This window comes from Pecten maximus, chromosome 3, assembly GCF_902652985.1.
Source record: "Pecten maximus chromosome 3, xPecMax1.1, whole genome shotgun sequence".
NCBI classification, from domain to species: Eukaryota; Metazoa; Mollusca; class Bivalvia; order Pectinida; family Pectinidae; genus Pecten; species Pecten maximus.
Genome location: NC_047017.1, coordinates 4,281,573 through 4,303,455, shown reverse-complemented (window position 1 = coordinate 4,303,455; position 21,883 = coordinate 4,281,573). Strand labels below are relative to the sequence as shown.

General features: G+C 35.6%; 1 protein-coding gene across 1 annotated transcript; it reads right to left on the bottom strand.

Moving 5' to 3' along the window:
• Nucleotides 1–623: 623 nt before the first annotated feature.
• LOC117322986 (L-asparaginase-like) lies at nucleotides 624–20,971 on the bottom strand. The gene is made up of 11 exons (XM_033877958.1): nucleotides 20,800–20,971; nucleotides 10,892–10,997; nucleotides 9,817–9,928; nucleotides 7,707–7,832; nucleotides 7,455–7,538; nucleotides 7,134–7,260; nucleotides 6,768–6,880; nucleotides 6,283–6,468; nucleotides 5,337–5,450; nucleotides 4,716–4,793; nucleotides 624–2,840 (listed from the first exon to the last, which is right to left on the bottom strand). The coding sequence occupies exons 1-10, from the start codon at nucleotides 20,924–20,926 to the stop codon at nucleotides 4,752–4,754; spliced, it is 1,137 nt and encodes a 378-aa protein (XP_033733849.1). The 5' UTR covers nucleotides 20,927–20,971; the 3' UTR covers nucleotides 624–2,840; nucleotides 4,716–4,751.
• Nucleotides 20,972–21,883: the final 912 nt, after the last annotated feature.

Below are 21,883 nucleotides of genomic sequence, written 5' to 3'. Positions count from 1 at the left end.
CAGGACAGATATTTTTCTGGAATATCTAAACCGAAGTATAAATCGGTTAAGATTAAAAAAATATAATAATAATGATATACTTAGTACATATATATATATATACTCTTCGATATACTTTCACGTGCGGGGGAATTCAAAATATCTCTGCCGCTGGTCGCATAGCGTTCTAGTGTTGAACATAATACAGTCACGCTAGTATCCGCCTTCGGCCCACGTTTGCCGAAGGGTTCATTGTTGTTTCTCCAGTTACTAAAAGATTATTTTTTATTGTATTTTATTGTATTTCAAGTACTTCTTATATATATTATGTGATTGTATTTGTATTTTTTGTGTTTTGATAAAGGGGCGGATTGCCTCGAAAATTTAACAAGCATCATTGTCCACACTGTTTGAATTACTTCTTTGCCCCATATATATATAATTAAAAATATATAGTGTCCTTGTGATGGATATACATAGTAATAAAAATAAAAAACAAACCAGAAATTCACACTAGCGCTTTCACATGCTTTGAGAAACTAATTAAAGAAAATAAAAAAAAAAAAAAAAAAATCATAATAAAGAAATATATCATTAAACAATCTAATAATACAGTGTACATGTAGTTCAAATTTTGTTAAAAGAAAAAAATGCTTATAATTCCAACTTGAAATTTTCCAATACAGAATACCTATTATTACAATTGCTGAATACTCCAGGCAAGTAATGTGTGTGATATGTGTGTGAGTTTTATACATGTGTATAACAAAGATAAAAGAATTTAGAGTAAGAAAGTTTATATATAAAAGTGTATGTATAGCACACGCTCACGTTTCTTGTTAACAAATGATGACATCAACATGTCCACACTTAGTTAGGGTGACGATATTGAAAAAAAAAAAATAAAGAAAAAAAAAAATTAATTAATGTACCAGAATGGCAACGATCACCAGGAGTTACTTCCCTTTAAAAAAAAATCATTTGAATCTCAACTGTGGCCCAAAATCTAACGAGAGTCATTGTACCTATATCTTAATTTCACGTTTTCTTCCCTAAAGACTTTTCAAAGAGATATAATTTTGTGAATTATAGTCCTTAAAGGCCTACTATAATTGTAATTGAAGTTATTTGGCGGCGATTAGTTTTCGCGGATGATAATCGGCCGCGAAATATGTGAAAATTAATCGCACATGAAAATAAATTGGTTTACAGCACAAGTTGTCAATTCTCATTCACAGCCATGACATTTAAATCATCATTTCTCATTTTATTCATCCATGTATCATTACACACAATACCAACAACTACCTATTTGCCTTTCAACTCTAAGCTTAGCATTGTGCTGAAACACGACAGTGGAATTTGTCAATGAAAAAAAAAAAAATGTAGGTGAAGTCACTTAACATTTGTATTACACGTATTGTCATTTACAGAGTACCCTCGATATACTTTGTATGTTTCTTTTTATAATACAGTATTGTTTTTTTGACATTCACACTGGAGTAAGACAAGGCTCTCAGATTTAGGTCCTACCGTTTGTGATTTTTTAAATTACTTAAATGCTATAACTTTTGAAAAATAAATTGATCATGACCAAATCAGAACTTGAGCTGCACATAATTTGTAAACAACGACATACCAAATTAAGTTTTGTATCTATCCGTTGAATAAATGATCGAGTGAAAAATTAATTAAAACAGAATGACAGCTAAACAGTTATACCATAATAATGTCCCCGACCATGAAATTATGGCCGGGGCTTAAAATTCGACCATACACTTATATAGCCTGAGTTTCCTCATGCCCTGACACCATGTCTCACCAAACATGGTTCAGGGCCAGAGGAAACTCGGGCTAACACTTATACAGATAGTGAAAGTATATATTTCCTATGGGCATATATTCCAAAGTTCCAGCTGTTTGTATTTAAATTGCTTCAACATATCTCGAACGATCACACATATTTCTCTAATGTACAATAATCATCAAAATTTGTGTGTTGCCAATTAACATAGAGTACATGTACATTGAGATTCTGTATTTTCGTGGGGATGGTATTTATATTTTTTTGCGGGTCGTTGACTTGGTCACAAAAATGATCCGTGAAATAATGAGAGACGCTTACATAATATCCGCGAAATAAATTGCTGTTAAGACTGTCATTATATTATATACAGTCATTAACCGACTTAATATAATGAAAATATTACATATGACAGATAATATGTTAATGATATAACAAAAATACGAAATATGATAGATTATATGTTAATAATATTACAAAAACATTACATATGACAGATAATATGTTAATGATATAACAAAAATATTTCATAGGCCAGATAATATGATAATGATTTGATAGAAATACATCACATGACAGATATGTTAATCATATAAAAAAAATGGCATGGTTATACATAATACTTACTTTTATAAGCATGCATTGTTATCTAATCTCATTGAACCATACTAATGATTGAATGCTAATTACAGCTAGGTGAATACCTGTAAAAAAAACTTGGAACAGTTGTCTACTGAAAAAAGATAGAGAAAACCAGGAAAGAATGGCTGATTCCAATAGGTAAGTTCTACAGGTTATATAAAATACTTAGATCAGTTCATAGATAGATCAAGCATAAAATAAACTGAGTATCGTTCATATATCTGATAAGATATTACATATGATATTTCAGAAGTTGTGGGTCTCTTCTCCCATATCTTTTGTTTTACAAGTTTGAGAATTTCCTCGTATCCCGATTTCCTGGCCTACATTTCCGCTGTGTTTTCCAAAATATCCTCCGTTTTCCACCTATCACTGTTTTCCAGTAAGAAACTTGCGGCATTCATCTGCTGACCACCTACAATTAAACGAAATTTGATGAATCTCCTAACGCAGGTAGGCGTGTTGTGTACACTATATATGTATTTGACATTACTCACATATTTGATATCCCCTCCCCAAAATACAACAGTTTCCAAACGGCAACACACATAACTGAGACATCCTTGCCCCACTTTTGTCAATGTTCCCTAACTTAAAAAAAATAATCAACTCCAAAGTTTTCATAGAAAAGCATCACCATATGATTTTAGTCAAAAAGGGGAAATTACATGTCCAGGAGTTTACTTAAAGCCTCTCTATGTTTTCAAAACGTATGAATTGTGACAAAACACCCAAAATATGTTTAATGATAGAATATACAATGTATACTCTAATGATGATACGATATAAGAATAAATACAGTAGTCCTTCATAATTGCAATAAAACCGGTAAACTTCCCAGTGATTATGGGGAATCTCTAATGGTGTGCTCCACTCTCTTTATGTTAATGAGCCACGGAAGATATATCTTGCACGTATGCGCAATCTGGTTTCTTTTGAGGAATGGCGAACTAGCAATCAAAGCCACGGTCAGAAGCCAAAATTCGAGAAGAATTCGGCTAATGTCGTGAAGGCAAAGAAAGGATTGGATTGAACATGCTGCGCGATTCTGAAGATATGTCATTGATACGGGATAGGATGGAATTGACGTAATGGAATTCGATTGGAAGGGACAGAGCGACATAGGTAACATCATATGCCCCTACCCCGAGCCCCACTCGATTTGCACTCTTCTCGGAAGAGAAGCCTTCTAAGAAGATCCCATATCCGTTATATGTAAATCGAGAAACCGGAAGAATATAACCCAAAACAAACAAGTGTTTAAGTTTTCTCAAACACTATGACACAAACATGTGCATGTATGTGTCATAAATCCTTTTCTAGTGAAATTAATCACTCTCACACTTAAAACATGGTCGCCGCCATCTTTGAAGATAAATCTTCCAGCTTCGAGACGGAAGAGGTAGAAGATCTTCCAGAAGCAGAAGAGCTACAAATCGAGTGACCGGAAGATATATTCTAGAAGGAGAAAAGTGCTAATCGAGTGGGGCTCTGAAATGAGAGCATACAAAGTATGCTGATTCTCTCCCCTGAAATGGCAGTATAAAAAATGTAGATTCCCTCCCCTGCAAAGACAGTATGAAAATATGTAAATTTACTCCTCTAAAATGACAGCATAAAATATGTAGATTAGGCAAAGAAACCATGTCCCAGTCCACTGAGCTTCAGTCCAGTCACTAATCGGTAGTTCTATTGAGCAGATGCAAAAACATGGATATGTTTCCCCGTAACTAGGTTGCAGTTTGCAGCTTTCCATTTAAAAATAGTATTGGTTCACAAATGAGCCCTCTACACTTTCACACTACAGGGAATTGGACTTAATTATTTGGGAATGAATACGCGGTAAATTTAATCTTTTTTTTTTGCAGAGAATAGTGAGTTAGATATGGTAGAACATACAGACGATTCCATAGATTGCGCTGGAAGTATAACATTATTGCGACCTTTAACCCCTTACACTTTTGTCTTGCCCGTCGGGATATATTTTTTGCGAATTTGTTGCAAATAAACTTGTTGAAGTTTTGGTTGACAGTTTCATACTACCCATAGTTTTCAAATTGGTTCGTCTTTTAGCATATTATAAAAGCATAGGATAGTTTAATTGATTTAGTGAACCAGTTTACTTTATCGTCAGAAAATAAACAATAAAAACCCCAGTTTTAAATACGTTTAAAATAATATTTTCTAAATTCAAATTTGCCCCTTTGTCTGCTAGTTCAGCCTTGTGGTCTTTCAACTGATATTACCCCTCAGAGATGTACATGTAGTTCATTTGGTATTTTATACATACTGTGGACCTCTATCTGACTCCAGAGCCTCAGTGTCTTTACCGGGTTGTACATTCTCCACGAAGATTTTGTTTCATCATCTGGAATAAATATTAAAGTAAATATGTAGAGTTAACTATCCCTGCTCAGTTATATTCATCATAAGTGAAAATTCGGAAAACTTTTAAGAAGTGTCGGTTGCTGTTAGTGTCTAACACGAAAAGATTAGGAAATAGCATACATACATTCGTTAATGACAATACCAATCCTCTATATCATTAATCAATATAATTAATTATGATCTTTCTCATTATAAATACATGTTAATTTTATATGCAGTTAAATCTCCTTGTCTGTGAAAGCTTCACACCATATCTCAGAATTTGAAAGACACAGAGAAATTTTTACACAATATCTCAGACTTCGAAAGTCACAGAGAAATTTTTACACGATATCTCAGACTTCGAAAGTCACAGTGAAAGTTTAACACCATATCTCAGACTTTGAAGGTCACAGTGAAACGTTTCCAACCAACAAGACTGCAACAGTTTTGATCACATTTAACAACTGACGTTGAAAAGTTTCCAAATGTAAATCGGTAAGGCCAGTACCATGTCCAGTTTTGCACTATTGATCATTCATACCTCAGTTTTGGTTTTGTTACTCAAGGAAGCTTTACTGAGTACATAGGAAAGCTTGGTGAAGGCTGCATCTGCCGTCATGTCACCCCCTGGTATCACGCCCTGATCATACAGCGCCTGTCAGAATATCAAAATTTTGCTAAGGGCTTTACCAAAATTGTCTGTGGGAAGGAGTGAGAGGCTTTTTTTTGCAGAGACCCCACCATCCATGAAATATTACTGTAAGGAAATCCAGAAAATTGCGGATTTACTCACACCACAAACCAGATTTTTATACAACTACCTTCTACTCCTTCCACATAGTGGAATTGGCCCCATTTGTTTATCTTTCTTCAGTTTTCGCCTTCGTTAGGGTTAAAAAAGTACATTTCTGAAACACTCTCATCATTAAATCTGTAAAATTGTAAAACTGATTATTGTATACATTTAACGATAGACTGGTAATCAATACTACTGCATGAGAGAAAACTCTAGCTCAACTCGGGAGACAACTCTCGCTCAACTCGCAGATATACCCAATATTTCGATAGGTAAATAACCATACTTATTATTATATGTAGCTACTGACATATTCTTTCTTGTATTTTCAAATATGCTCTCAAGATTAATTTAGATAATTTTTTTTTACTTATGAAAGATATATAATTTATCAAAGAAATTCAGCAAATTTAACTCAAAGTAAGGTATCTGGCTGTAATAAGTGGCCCATATGGCATAAATCATTAATTGGACCTACTGGCAACATACAGCAAAGGTCTACACTTTTGAAAGAGCATCAAATATTTCAGTTCTATACATATGCACAAGTTCAATATAAATATAAATTCATTAATACACAAAGTGGATTTGGGGTTCGCTTTTGATATTTCCATACATTATCTCCCTTATTGAAAAGAAGTAGTGAAACAATACTTAGGTTGTACACGGTTTTGATGAAAAAGCAGTTTACCTTCCCGGTTGCGTAAGAAGCATCCACGAATCCCCGTGTACACTGTGTAATGTTAACGATTATAACTTCTCTTTTGATAGCTTCCTTGATGGCTCTAAGAATCCCGGGACAGTTGTCAGGGGCGTTACCAGCCCCATAGGACTGTAGCACCACTCCCTGCATAGGAGGCTGGAGAAAGGACCGCACCTAGAAATAAGATAGCACACCTGTAGTGATATTTCGCCAACATGAAATAGGCTGTTTACACAACTGTAACATGATGTTAGGTTTGTTGATTTATATGGTTGTACTTCCTGACAACATATCCAGGTCATACATATCACCCTGGTAAATATACTAGCTGCAATTTAATGTACTGCTCGGCGAGAGAGATATTCCGTTTGGCTTGGTCGGTTGAGCGTAAGACTAGCAAGCCAGAGGTCCCTAACTCATTCCAAGATGGAGTCAGTGGTTTTAATTTAATGATCATGTGCTCTATATCTTACCAGCTGTTCAGATATTCCGGGAAAAAGCCGTAACAGACCCACATTCTTGCATATATCACGGTGGACATAGAACTGTTGTGTAGTGTCTCTTTGAAGCACAAGGAACGAGTTAACTAAAATGAAAGTAGAAAATATTGACAAGACACAGTCTACCTGTCTACATCCAAGATAGCAATATTTGTATAAATTCTATCTTCATGACTTTCTACTAAATATCCTCAAACATCTTGCATAGGAGAACTAAAATTACCTTAATGAAGTCTGGAAATGCATATCCGGAAATTAATCTATGTAATTATGAAGAGAATCTAAAAAAAAAATAAAAAAATAATTAAAAAAAACCCATGAGGTATGGCTATGGCTTACCTGTGATGTCAGTCCCCAGATCTGCTATAGAAGCTATGTTGGGTGATATGAAAGCGTCAAAACTACCGGAGTCATTCTTAATCGTCCTGTTACCTCGCAAAACTTTGTTCCCAAACACCACTAAAACCTGATATAATAAGACAAGTCTATAAACTACAGTTCATTATCAGATGTGAATTTTTATGCCAAGGAGACAGAGTACGAATGGCCTAGCTACTGAAGTCATGTGGATCAAACTTTATAACTTAACTGGGAATCTCTGACGTTCTAATACAGAAATTAAGTTCACAAGAACAAATTTTAGTCTACGACCAAACATACCTCTGGTATTTTGTATTGTGATGCCACCACCAGTGCTGACAGGAAGTTGTCTCGACCGTCACTCCTCACCTCATAAATTGGAATCTGTAAACAATCAAAATATACCTATTAACATTACTTACAGCAGTTGCCTTTGGTATTGACTATTCTATTCTTATATACTAAACTCTAGAAACTGTTGTTACCTTTATTATGCAACTGTGTCCTAGAGATTCATGTCAACATTATTTTCCTGTGCTTGGGTATACGTACCTGAGACCCTGTCACGACGATCGGTTTACCAAGGTTCTCGCACATGAAGGACAAGGCAGACGCTGTGTAGGCCATGGTGTCGGTTCCATGGAGGACAACAAATCCATCGTATTTATCATAGTACAACTGTAAATGTACGATGAAACTACTTAATTTGTACATGATTGTTTGATAATTATAACTCATAACTCCATAATGCGAACTTTTCCTTGGTTTTAAAGCCTCCCTATAATTTCGTAATATAGAAGTTATGACAAAATGACAAAATCATTTTAAATAGAAAACCACCATCAATTGAAAACTTTTGATGAACAAATCCATACTTTTCTGTTTATCATCGGGGGATGTAGCTCGGAGCCCGCGGGTTGGTTCTCACTCTATTTTTAGATGTTTGTTACATTTTTTTCTATGGATTGTTGAAGTATCTGAGCATATTTGGCGGAAATGAAATAAAGATAAACACCTATGGAATTATGAAGTTTAACTTGATAAAGTTTCATATCTATAAAAAAAGGAAGAAAGAAAAAACTGAAATTTTTAACCATTCACTATTTTACACGAGCTATGGTTTGATGAGTAAATTAATTGTTGATCTGGTAATATTGTGTGTCATATAATTTGTTTATATCATTAAATCCATAATTTACTAAGACAAGGGGGCCTCTATCTCTTACATGGATATATTTTAGTAAGTACAGCAAAGCATTTTAAGTTACACTACAAATACAAATACATTTTGGGATATGCCTATCAGTTCAATTTACTTCTATCAACTGAAGCATTAAGGGTTCCAAGGAAAACTAAAAATTAAACTAGAATACTGACTTAAGTTTCATCCAAACTCCATATACCGATATAGTACTCATTTTTTAAGTTTTATTTGTCAGAGATCAAACTTCTCCTTGGCTTTAGGGCCCCATGACCTTGACCTTTGGTCATGTGATATCTTGTTTAATCCCAACCAATTTTTCTTCATAATGTCATGACAAAATGGTATAATCTGCGAAAAAAAATATTAAAATTTGACCTGGACCTTTCACCTTTAGACTCAGTAATCTTGACATTTAGCCAGTTCACTCAGTTATTCATTCCATGCAATCATTTTTATAAAATTTGAAATGTATATCACTGAACATATACAAAATTTGCGCCTGAACTTTGACCAAGTGACCTTGACCTTCAGTCAGTTGACTTATTTATTCAAAACCAACTTTTCTCATTATGTCAAAATTTTACCTTTCGGATCGGGTGTTATACCTCAACAATACTTACAGACTAATGTGTCTTCAAAAGAAGGCAATAATATACATTTGTTATCCTACACGTTTTCCTTTTTAATGACATTTAAGTTTTTGTGTCACAGTAAATATTAACACCCGATACACTGTAAACTGCTTTGTCAAGTCTACATTCTAATATATATATAAACACAGTTTAACACTGTCAGTCTTATTGTCCATACGGATGTATTATTATTGGCTAATTTTGACTCTATAAAACTCAATAATCTATCATCGGCAAGTTTTGCCTGCTGGAGAGCTGAGAAACTTATCACTATTTTTGACCATTTTATGAGCATGAACTTGTGCATTTAGTGCGCACTTTCATGAAGTGCGCTGGTACATTTTCAAGTTTAATTTTCCGAAAAAGAACTGCATAGTAGCTGAATACTCCAACGTAAGAAAATAACTATCTCTAATTCTATAATTGATCAAAGCTACCTTACCCAACAGATCAGATTAAACAGGTTGGATTAACAGGCTGTTTACACAGTGAAAGGCCTGGTCAGATCTCAAATTGGAGCGGTCACATCTACAATGTTTGTACAAATATAGTAATCAAGCCTACCATGCATAGTGCATTGGCTTGTGAATATTACGACATACATGATCTTTTGTGGCATCTGTTAATAATGTAACCGAAGCTGATGGAGCCTAATCATGAGATTAACAGCACTGAGTACTGATTATTGGCTTAATCTTTTACAGATTAGACTTAATGAGATATCATTGGCTATTTTTGACTCCTTTAAGACTTACTGAGACATAACTGAGCTTTTGAAGACTTACTGCGATGTCATTGGCTATCTTTGATTTATTTTAAGACTTACGGAGATATCATTGGCTATTTTTGACCAATCATCCATGCTCATGTTACTAGAATCTAGTAATGGACTGTACTCCTTGATGCGGTAGACCACTCTTTTTCCATTCCTCATCAGTCTGAAAAACAACAAGATATCAATAATGGAGAAACCATTGAACTATAATTCTAGGGGAACCATCGTTCTTGTACAAGAGACCAAATGGGCTGGTATCGCTCACCTGCTTCTTATGTAACATTCAAGTTAATGTAGATCATTTATGCAAATGCTAACCTGATAACCAGTTTATTCAGATTTATTTGTAGGCTAGATCTATTTTGTAGCCTTTATAACAGCATACTAATGAGTTTATATATAAGTATCTGGGTCTCTTGGTTATTGATCAAAAGAAGTGGTTGCTTATATTCTTTGAACATATTTTACCCTTGTGACCTTAACAATAGTCAAGATCATTCATGTTTAAGGTTCTTCGCGTGAACAAACCTCACCCCAGCATGCATAGGCCCAATATCGTAACCTTGAAAGTCGGTCATTAATTCAAACATACTTGCTAGCCCATCATCAAGAATGCTACAGCTCCAATATCAGGTACCTAGGCCTCTTTGTTATTGACAAGAAGTCGTTTAAAGACTTAGGCATATTTGACCCTTGTGACTTTGAATGTAAATCAAGGTAATTCGTTCGGGTGAGTTTGGAACCCGGTTACGTTGAATGTAGGTCAAGGTCAATAATTTTAACAAACAGCTCATAACCATAGCAAGGTAAAGTCCAATATCGGATTCCCGGGTCTCTTGGTTATTAACAAGAAGTCGTCTAAAGATATGAACATTTCAACTCTAGTTACCTTGAATGTAAGTCGAGGCCATTCATTAAACTAAACTTGGTAGCACAACCCCATAATAATACATACCTTATTCAGCTGTCTATCGGTGATTGAGAAGTCGTTCAAATGTTTTAGCCAATATCAGGTCTCTGGGCATCTTCATTAATAAAACGATTTTTTAAGGGAAAGATTTGATGTACGAGCGATGGACGCAATTAGTATGTGTAGCTAATAACTATATGTCATTGAAATACTTACGGCGTAACTAGTAGATTACTTCCATTCGTCTCACTCTGAGATTTGTCATGGAACATTGGAAACTTCTTCAGCTCGGGGATCATATAATTTGATTTTGGTTCATACACTGTCAGAAAAAGGAAGGTGAATAAGCTTAAAGGTAAAGCAAATCCCTGTAACTATAGATTACACTCTTTACCCTTCCTCTATCTCAATTCTCAATGCTATGTATATGGTGAATGCATTTACTCGGTTTCTCTTCTTTAAATAAAAAATGAAAAAAAAAACAAAAAAAATGGAAAAGAAAGCAAAAAACCAAAAAAAAAAAAAAAACCCCAAAAAAACCCCCAAAAAACCAAACAAAAAAAACCCAAAACAAAACAACACAAAACAAAATAAACCCCAAGAAATCCCAGAGAGGTTCCTGGCCGCCCTCGTGTGTAGTCACATTGATAATCTAGAAGAGAAGTACTAGTTTCATGATCTTTGTTTACGAAACTTCTCCTTTTGTTCTAATTAATCTTCTCACCTAATATCATCAAACATACCAACCAATGAAGAAAAGTGTTTTTACGTTTTTAGCTTTTGATCCAGTAACCTCGACTTTTGGTCTTTACTTCATCTGACCTTGACATTTGACCATATGGCCTAACCTCGAGCAAATATTAACTATTTGGTTCTGCTTAACTTTTTTATATTGTCATGAAACATATGCCATTGATCTAGTGGCATAAAGTCTGACAAACTTTACTTGTTATTTCAATCATCTCTATCAAAGGTGTGATCGGGTGGTTGGGTGGCACAGTGGTAACACAATTTCCTTTCACCTAGGCGGACGGGGTTCGATTCCGCGATCGGACGTGAGAAGGTATGGGGTCACCTGTTCGACCACGTGGGTTTACCTCGAGTACTCTGGTTTCCTCACACAGTAAGACCCCTCGCACGCTTCCATCCGGGCCAACAAGCGTGATTAATATAAGTTGATATAACTTGTTTAGTAATTGTTGTTAAATAAGTAAAGTTTAGATTACATATGTATGACAGACACAACATCATAACAAACTGTTAACTTATTAAACTCCTCAGTGTCGTCCTTCAATGATCTTAGCTGTAAAAGGATGTTAAACAATACGACACATAGTCAAACTCCTCTGTTGCAACTACAGTATTATTAAAGTAAATGTCTATAACGTTAGATGACTGACAAAATGTATAGAAATACAGAGTTGTAGCTAGGGTAATATCATTTAGAATAAATAATGGTTTTTCATTAAGAAAAAGAAAAGTTTAATAAAAACCTGTTTACTTTAACTGATATATTTAAAGTGATTCCAGGGATATGAAACTTTTGCAGATGCGATATCGATTAAACATTTTTTATCAAAATCAAACACACTATTGTAATTCATTAAAAAATGTACTCTCATTCAGTCCAGGTCCATCACAATGACGTTAGAGTGAAATTATAATAAGTACTTCCTGGATGATATGTGTAATGCTATCTGGATATCAAATGATGGCATTCATCACTCGAAATCCCTTGTTTTGCTACGGGTGTCAGTGTGTCAGTCGAACAGATCGCGATTTGTTTTATTAAAGATTGTTTATAGAATACTGTAGTTAGCAAAACCAATGTCAATGCATTGTAAACAGACTGTCTTGCATATATTTACCATTGTATGGCACTGCCACTATATAACCCAACCAATTCAGTTGCGAGTTCACCAGCTTATGAACTGCCAACTGAAATTTGAATTTGAAAATTTCAAAAAAAAAAATTGCACGACAAATAAAAAGATGGTAAATATAAGCATTGAACGGTTTTCAGTTGACATTCATAGTCAATATGAATGCCAACTGGACAGAGGCAAATTCAACATGAAGCGCGCTACCCGCTCAATGCTTAAATGAATACAAACTTGTGACAATATATATCATATAGAGAAACAATCATCGAGGATGCATCATTTGCATATTGTCTCAGAAGATGATTGAAAATAAGGTAATGAAATTTCTGCAGCGCTAAAATAAAATTTAAGAGTTTTATTTCCATCTCGCATACACTTGGGTTGCCAAATATTTATGTGTTATATAAACATATAACAAGTTATAACACGTATGAAATTATCATGCAGATCTAAACTTATTACTAGATGAATTAGTATTGGCACATGTTTAAATAATCCCTTACGGAAACAAGCATGAGTGTCAACGTATTGTAAGGTTGTAGCCAATGTGTACTAACCCAGCAACCCAACGTCACACACATCATATTTCCCAATACACAACACACTTAAACAGTCATTGACAAAGTTGAGCACATTTGTAGGATGCATATACACGCATGCCCTGCACTAAATATATGTATGACATGTGTGCATAGTGCAGCAAGTAAACATGTATATCACATCAAACAAGTGTAACAGAGCCATATCAATACATTGTCAAACACAAAATTACAATATATTTCTTTTCTATGTCTACATATACCTGTTTCCGTCGTATCATCTTATATCTAAAATTAATTAAAAAAATTTAAAAAAAATTTAAAAAAAAAATCATTTCATATACAGCACTGTCTGTATACATATATTGTTTTTATAAAATGTACCAGTACATTAACTGATCCCCAATTGTAACTTTTATTAGGACTCGAGGCTTCATAGAAATGCAGCTTTAATAAGTGTGTTATTGTACTGTACCTGAGATCCTTCTTTGCAAACTTCACGCCCGATTGGTATTACTTCTAGGAATCCTGTGACTTACTACCAGACTATCACGATTGGAATGCTGTTTGATCGCCTTTGTTATGTCCCTCTTATTCTCATCTTCTATATTATCCATCTCCTTGGAGACTATAACTCGTAGGAATCCTGTGACCTGCTACCAAGCTATCACGATTGGGTTGTAGTCCGTTCACCTTGATTGCCTCATCACAATAGTCCTTTGTTATGTCCCTCTTATTCTCATCTTCTATATTATCTATCTCCTTGGAGACTATAACACAACCCTTTCCCATTTCGTCTTGTGCCAGTCTTCTTTTGTAAAGTGAGACGTTAGCTTCTTTACTTTATTTTTTTGTCTCACTGTATTTTGGTCGCTGTAACTATTATTTTCTCTGTTTGACCTGGAGAGATTCTTGAAGCCTGTGCTTATGGATGTTAACAGAGTCTAAATCTTGAGTCCTTTATGATGTTCGCTGATATCGTTTAGTATTTGAATGCTGATCTTTAGAAATGGCCTACACTGTTCACTATCTGAATATTTTTTTTTGAAATACTCAATTACGAAAATTGGTACTCAAAAAATTATTTACACTCATTTTTTAAATTTACACACTCACATTGTGTTTCAGATTTATTTCCTTATTCAAACCAAACGGTTTTAACAACATAAAGGCTATGTCAAAATATAGTTTTGTTCTCATCTACAGAATCTCCCTCTTCTGATGACTGAAGAGTGTAAAGCGATGCTAATGTACTCAATTGAATAAAAGGAAGACCAAATGTTGGAATAGTGCAGACTGGAACATATCCCCATTGTAAAAACAAAGCAACATCGGCTACATAATTACATCACATTTATTACAACACTTATGGTAATGTTGTCTTTATTTTCCAGTAAACAATGATGCATATGCTCAATACAACTTTAAAGTGAAAGTTAACATCGTCTCCCATATTACGGGGGCCATTTTATGTCACTCACACACTATTAGTATCATAAGAGATATTCGCAAAGTCCCAACCTTTTCATCGTTTTTTTTCCAATGAGGTATCGTTAATCATAACTTACGGCGTACTATACTGTCACTCTACCAAACGAACAAGAGAAAAAGGTCATGTTCACTTGTTTTCGGTGCTTACAATACAACGGTATATTTTTAGCTTATTTAAAAGCGTGCCTAATGAACCTGTTCAACAGTGAATTGGCTCGTATACTCGCAGGGTCCCAAGCAATGGGTGCAACAAAATAATAGGTTAGTGAGAACGATACGAATTCTCCCTATAACAGCTGGCAGAAAGCATTCTTAAGTATTCCAGGAAGAACAGTGATACATAGAATTATGCAAATTGGATTAATCATGATGTATATGCCCCAGGCCATGTGTCATTCTGTCATCGTAGCGTATTGACGGTAAAATCACGTGGTTCGAATCATCAGTGTTTTTTTTTATTTAACTAAAAATTAACACATTGTATGTGCAAGAATTCAATTCAAATGAATAACTACGTATATGACGTTATCATATTCAAATACTTCCGCTAAAAACAAATTCAGGACTCATGGCTTACGGCTAACTATACTGTCGGTCTACCAAATGATCCAGTGAACGCTCCTGCAATTTTCGCACTTCCAAAATAAAAAAACCCCGATCGGGTGAGATAAAGAGGAGTCCCCCCTACAAGGAAGTTAAAATCTGACCAATGTGGCATGCTGCTTTTCCATGAAATAGCTCGATCTTGATTATTCAAGGAAAATCATTGATACTCAGAACAATGAAATGTGGATGTGCATACCTCAGGATATGCTCATGTTTTCATCTTAGCGTATTTAATTATTACACAAATGATGTGGGTCGAATCCTCGTTGTTTTATCAAATATCCGGGAAACCTATCATATGATATTGTCGATGACAGTTTTACACACGGACTGTCTCTTTAATTTGAAATATAAATATAAATGTATATCATTTGGTAAACGAAATCTAGATCATGATTCATGCATGTAAATGTAACATAAATAGAATCAACATTTAGCTGTGTCGTAGCGAGTTGTGTCTATTGATTTCAAACAAAGTCTACTAAACTCAGAAGGTCAAACCCTATATGGAGCCAACAATATAAATACTTGGAACAAGTGAACACTCCAGGGCCAATACACATCACATACAACAAGGAAACCCTGTTCTTAAAATAGACTCGCGCACAAACATAAACTCTGTAAACAAGGCGATGTGGTTCGTAATATCATGTATGGTTTACACACACTTAAGATACAGTTAGTCTGCATTGATCAATTAGAATCGTTCATCAGTAAAATGCGTCTTATTTGTACAGAGCTGTTGAAATAAGATGGTAATGAAATACAATTGCTAGTTGTGGTACCGGTCAGTCCACTGATCGCCGTCCACCGTCGTCTGCTTCTCTGATCAAAACTGCGAGTGACAACAGTGTCTGGAAAGATAACTTTCATTACGCTGGTATTACAGCTTTTCACGTGGGATTTTGCTACACCACAATCGGTAAACGGGAATAAGGAATGCCAGCAGATGGCGCGATGTCAAAATGAAGAAAATTAAGCAAAGCGTTTTAAATATAAATCAAATATAAAACGGAGAAGGATGTAAAGAAACGTGAGAATGATAAAGAATCTACCTCAACTGAAATCAGCACGAAAAGGGAAATGAAAAAAAAAAACTTGCAAGGTAAGCTCATAACATAAACATGCTATACTGAAACGAAACATTTATTGCGTGATAAAATTTCATTTCATTCAAACACAGACTCAAATGCGTACATTTCTTAGAATCTTCGAAGAATCCTTACAACATGTCTTCTTTAATTGCAGATTGGCACTGTGAATCCTATGGATTTCCCCTTAAAATGATGGACATTTCAGTCGATGAACTAAATACCAAACATGGGATACTTTTCTGTGAGGAGATGCCGCAAATCAGTGTGAAAAAACAAAGAATCAAAGAAAAAGAATACCCCCCCCCCCCCCCCCCCCCAAAAAAAAATACCCCACCCAGCATGGAACAATAGGAACTGCTATAAACATGCAATTTTATGACAAAAGTATGACAGAGAGTACATCGAGACCTAGGAATCACAATGAGAGCACTGGAAGTAGAGGACTGGTTTGTTTGTTACTGTTTAACAGCCAGGGTCATTTAAGGACGTGTCAGGTTTTGGAGATGGATAAAAGCCGGAGTACCCGGAGAAAAACCACCGGCCTACGATCAGTACCTGGCAACTGCCACAGGTAGGTTTCGAACTCGCAACCCCGAAGTGGAGGGCTAGAGATAAAGTGTACATAATCGAAATGCCCATGAGAAAGCACAGACACTATTTTCGCAAAGTCCCAACCTTTTCATCGTTTTTTTCCAATGAGGTATCTTTAATCATAACTTACGGCGTACTATACTGTCACTCTACCAAACGAACAAGAGAAAAGGGTCCTGTTCACTTGTTTTCGGTGCTTACAATACAACGGTATATTTTTAGCTTATTTAAAAGCGTGCCTAATGTACCTGTTTAACAGTGAATTGGCTCGTATGTTCGCAGGGTCCCAAGCAATGGGCGCAACAAAATAATAGGTTAGTGAGAAAGATACGAATTCTCCCTATAACAGCTGGCAGAAAGCATTCTTAAGTATTCCAGGAAGAACAGTGATACATAGAATTATGCAAATTGGATTTATCATGATGTATATGCCCCAGGCCATGTGTCATTCTGTCATCGTAGCGTATTGACAGTAAATCATGTGGTTCCAATCATCAGTGTTGTTTTTATTTATCTAAAAATTAACACATTGTTTGTGCAAGAATTCAATTCAAATGAATAACTACGTATACAACGTTATCATATTCAAATACTTCCGCTAAAAACAAATTCAGGACTCATGGCTTACGGCTAACTATACTGTCGGTCTACCAAATGATCCAGTGAACGCTCCTGCAATTTTCGCACTTCCAAAATAAAACAAAAAACAACCCGATCGGGTGAGATAAAGAGGAGTCCCCCCTACAAGGAAGTTAAAATCTGACCGATGTGGCATGCTGCTTTTCCATGAAATAGCTCGATCTTGATTATTCAAGGAAAATCATTGATACTCAGAACAATGAAAAGTGGACGTGCATACCTCATGATATGCGCATGTTTTCATCTTAGCGTATTTAATTATTACACAAATGATGTGGGTCGAATCCTCGTTGTTTTATCAAATATGCGGGAAACCTATCATATGATATTGTCTATGACAGTTTTACACACGGACTGTCTCTTTAATTTGAAATATCAATATAAATGTATATCATTTGGTAAACGAAATCTAGATCATGATTCATGCATGTAAATGTAACATAAATAGAATCAACATTTAGCTGTGTCGTAGTGAGTTGTGTCTATTGATTTCAAACAAAGTCTACTAAACTCAGAAGGTCAAACCCTATATGGAGCCGAAAATATAAATACTTGGAACAAGTGAACACTCCAGGGCCAATACACATCACATACAACAAGGAAACCCTGCTCTTAAAATAGACTCGCGCATAAACATAAACTCTGTAAACAAGGCGATGTGGTTCGTAATATCATGTATGTTTTACACACACTTAAGATACAGTTAGTCTGCATTGATCAATTAGAATCGTTCATCAGTAAAATGCGTCTTATTTGTACAGAGCTGTTGAAATAAGATGGTAATGAAATACAATTGCTAGTTGTGGTACCGGCCAGGCCACTGATCGCCGTCCACCGTCGTCTGCTTCTCTGATCAAAACTGCGAGTGACAACAGTGTCTGGAAAGATAACTTTCATTACGCTGGTATTACAGCTTTTCACGTGGGATTTTGCTACACCACAATCGGTAAACGGGAATAAGGAATGCCAGCAGATGGCGCGATGTCAAAATGAAGAAAATTAAGCAAAGCGTTTTAAATATAAATCAAATATAAAACGGAGAAGGATGTAAAGAAACGTGAGAATGATAAAGAATCTACCTCAACTGAAATCAGCACGAAAAGGGAAATGAAAAAAAAAACTTGCAAGGTAAGCTCATAACATAAACATGCTATACTGAAACGAAACATTTATTGAGTGATAAAATTTCATTTCATTCAAACACAGACTCAAATGCGTACATTTCTTAGAATCTTCGAAGAATCCTTACAACATGTCTTCTTTAATTGCAGATTGGCACTGTGAATCCTATGGATTTCCCCTTAAAATGATGGACATTTCAGTCGATGAACTAAATACCAAACATGGGATACTTTTCTGTGAGGAGATGCCGCAAATCAGTGTGAAAAAAACAAAGAATCAAAGAAAAAGAAGAATATCCCCCCCCCCCCCCCCCCCCCCCCAAAAAAAAAATACCCCACCCAGCATGGAACAATAGGAACTGCTATAAACATGCAATTTTATGACAAAAGTATGACAGAGAGTACATCGAGACCTAGGAATCACAATGAGAGCACTGGAAGTAGAGGACTGGTTTGTTTGTTACTGTTTAACAGCCAGGGTCATTTAAGGACGTGTCAGGTTTTGGAGATGGATAAAAGCCGGAGTACCCGGAGAAAAACCACCGGCCTACGATCAGTACCTGGCAACTGCCACAGGTAGGTTTCGAACTCGCAACCCCGAAGTGGAGGGCTAGAGATAAAGTGTACATAATCGAAATGCCCATGAGAAAGCACAGACACTATTTAACCAAAGTGCCAAGGAAGCTAACTAACCCCATTATTACGTCCCGTTCGGTACACATCTAAACTAATTGGAAAACAATATTCAGAAAATTTCTCAAATGTATATGTTAGCAAACAGGATGCTCTCGCATGTACACAGTTAACATTTTGCAGACAACCGACATATAATGGATGAGTGAAAACAAATCATGTTCATGTACTGGCATAGAAGCGAATGATCTGTAAGGAGTCATTCTAGAAATACACCGTAGCTTGACCAATCAAACAAGGCAAAAGTTCAACATTATCCGCGTTGGTATTTTAGGATAGCGTCGACACAGGTCACACGGGTATTGCTGTCATACGACCCCTTAGGTATGTCGGTCCACGTGGTTCTCGCACGTTATGTACTGTTTTCGCTGTGTCATATCAGTCTGGTATTGAATATTTTTGACATTCGACCATGATGCCGTCTTTTTTATCGTTAATGCTTACCAACTCAAACTATTTTCAAACTGTTCGTTGAAATTTAACTTTTCATAGTAGACAGATTGTGCATTACTACGTATAACATGGATGAGTGAACTCGAGACCATATCATATTACTACTTTTTAACTTGCCGCGTGGTGCGTGGAACATTCAACGTCATATTGAAAATAGATGCTTGGCGTTAACTTTATTCATAAAACACATAACTAACAAAGAAAATGACGAATATAAACTTTCTTATTTATTTAAGATAAAATTGGACTAGAACTTTAATTAAAATCAAACAATATTAGCCGATCAAGCCCAAGTCAGTGTTCAAAAGTCTGACTGAGCAAATGGTCAAGTGTAAGAATTGAAATTAAATGGTAAGTAAACGTAAGAATTAAAGTGTCTTCATGGCGCTTCAATCAACGGATAGTGGTATAGTATCGATATTTCTACCAGAATACCCTGTGTTATTCCACTCCCAAGCCATTGTATAAATGTCCCGACTGTTGGATAAATGTATGTTATATACCACTAGTATAATATGACCTCCCGGTCTTTTGATTGGTCAAGAATTCGAACTTTGACCCGAGCTGCAATTGTTATTGACGTCATCAATAATCGAATGACGTCTTGTCACCGGGTCCCGGCCGTCACCTGTACGCCTTATTTGCATACGCGAAATAAGACTTCGCAATGTTTCCCTTTGATTCAAGCCGATATTATTGTGGTAGAAACAGATCAGACGACTCGTGATTTTTGGATATGGAATTTATTTCCCACTCGTAAATTTTTTTTTCTCTAAAGCTCGTGTCTTTTGTAACTTTTAGAAAATAACTAGAAATAAATTCCATATCAAACAACCACTCGTTGTGTAACCTCTGTTTTCTTCATTTGGCCACCGAAAGACACTTCATTCCTTAAATAGACCCAATAAAACATGAGTTAGGGTTAGGGTACTTACGTGCGCATAGTTTTGTAGTATATCAGAAAGTGACAAGGAAAATGGGAAAATCCTTTAAAAACCTGTTTTTTTATCGTACCTCCACTTTGGTTTCGAAGCATGCCAATCGTTCCTCCTGTATATATAACCAAAACGTTTGCCTCCTGTTCCTGCTCTACAGATTTCGCCACGCCAGCAGTGGCAAGCTTACTCCGCCGCTGAAACATGTCGTCTTCAATTTCGTCTGTCTTGGAACCTCCGTCTGCCAGTAGGACAGGTGCAGGCTATTTAAATGCAAGCGGTATTCCGAGCGTGAGTGAGACGCTTCCTTTCAAGGAATTAGCTCGTTTCTGAGTTTTCAGGGACATCAGTGATACAGATTTAAGTTAAATAAGTTCCAGGAAAAAGGGATCACGTGATAAGATGCATGATGTTTCAAGTGGTTTACGTTCGCGTCTCTTCTAACGAGCATCTAAACAGCAAATCTAGTCAACGCAGTGATAGTACTGATAAGCCTTTAAATTCCTACTATGATGCAATTTAACAGAAGTAACATGATGAACTTTTAGTATGTATCATGGCAAACTGGGGAACTTGCTGTTGACATGTAATTTATTAAGCTGTTTGTAAATATCAACAGAACATGCGAAAAATGCATGTTTCAGAGGACATAATTTGCTCATTTGTATTTGAAATGCCCCCCTTTATAATTGTGTAATATTATTCGCAGCCGCCATTTGCATTTCAAAGTCAATGTTTGTTTAACGACAAATTTGCGGGAATTTCTTAATCATATGGCGTTGTTAATCAAAATAAGACAAAACTAGCTGAGTATGCCTCTGTTAATATTCCAAAGTCTGGTTGATCAAAAGCTTAAGTGCAAAATTCTTAATTATGGCCAGTAAACATCAGAATCACAGTGTCTTTCTGGGGCTTCCATCAACGAATAGCAGTATAGTATTGGTATCTGTTTCACGGACCGCTTCCTTTGATCAAAGCAACATAGACACTTCACTCCTTAAATAAACTCATCAAAACATGAGTTATTGATACGTGTCTATTAGACATATATAAACAAACGCTGAAGCATTGGTAAGTGTTTATAGTTTTGTCGTATATCAGAAACTGACAAGGAAAAAAGGAAATTCTTTCTAAAAAGAGCATATTTTGTATCGTACCTCTGC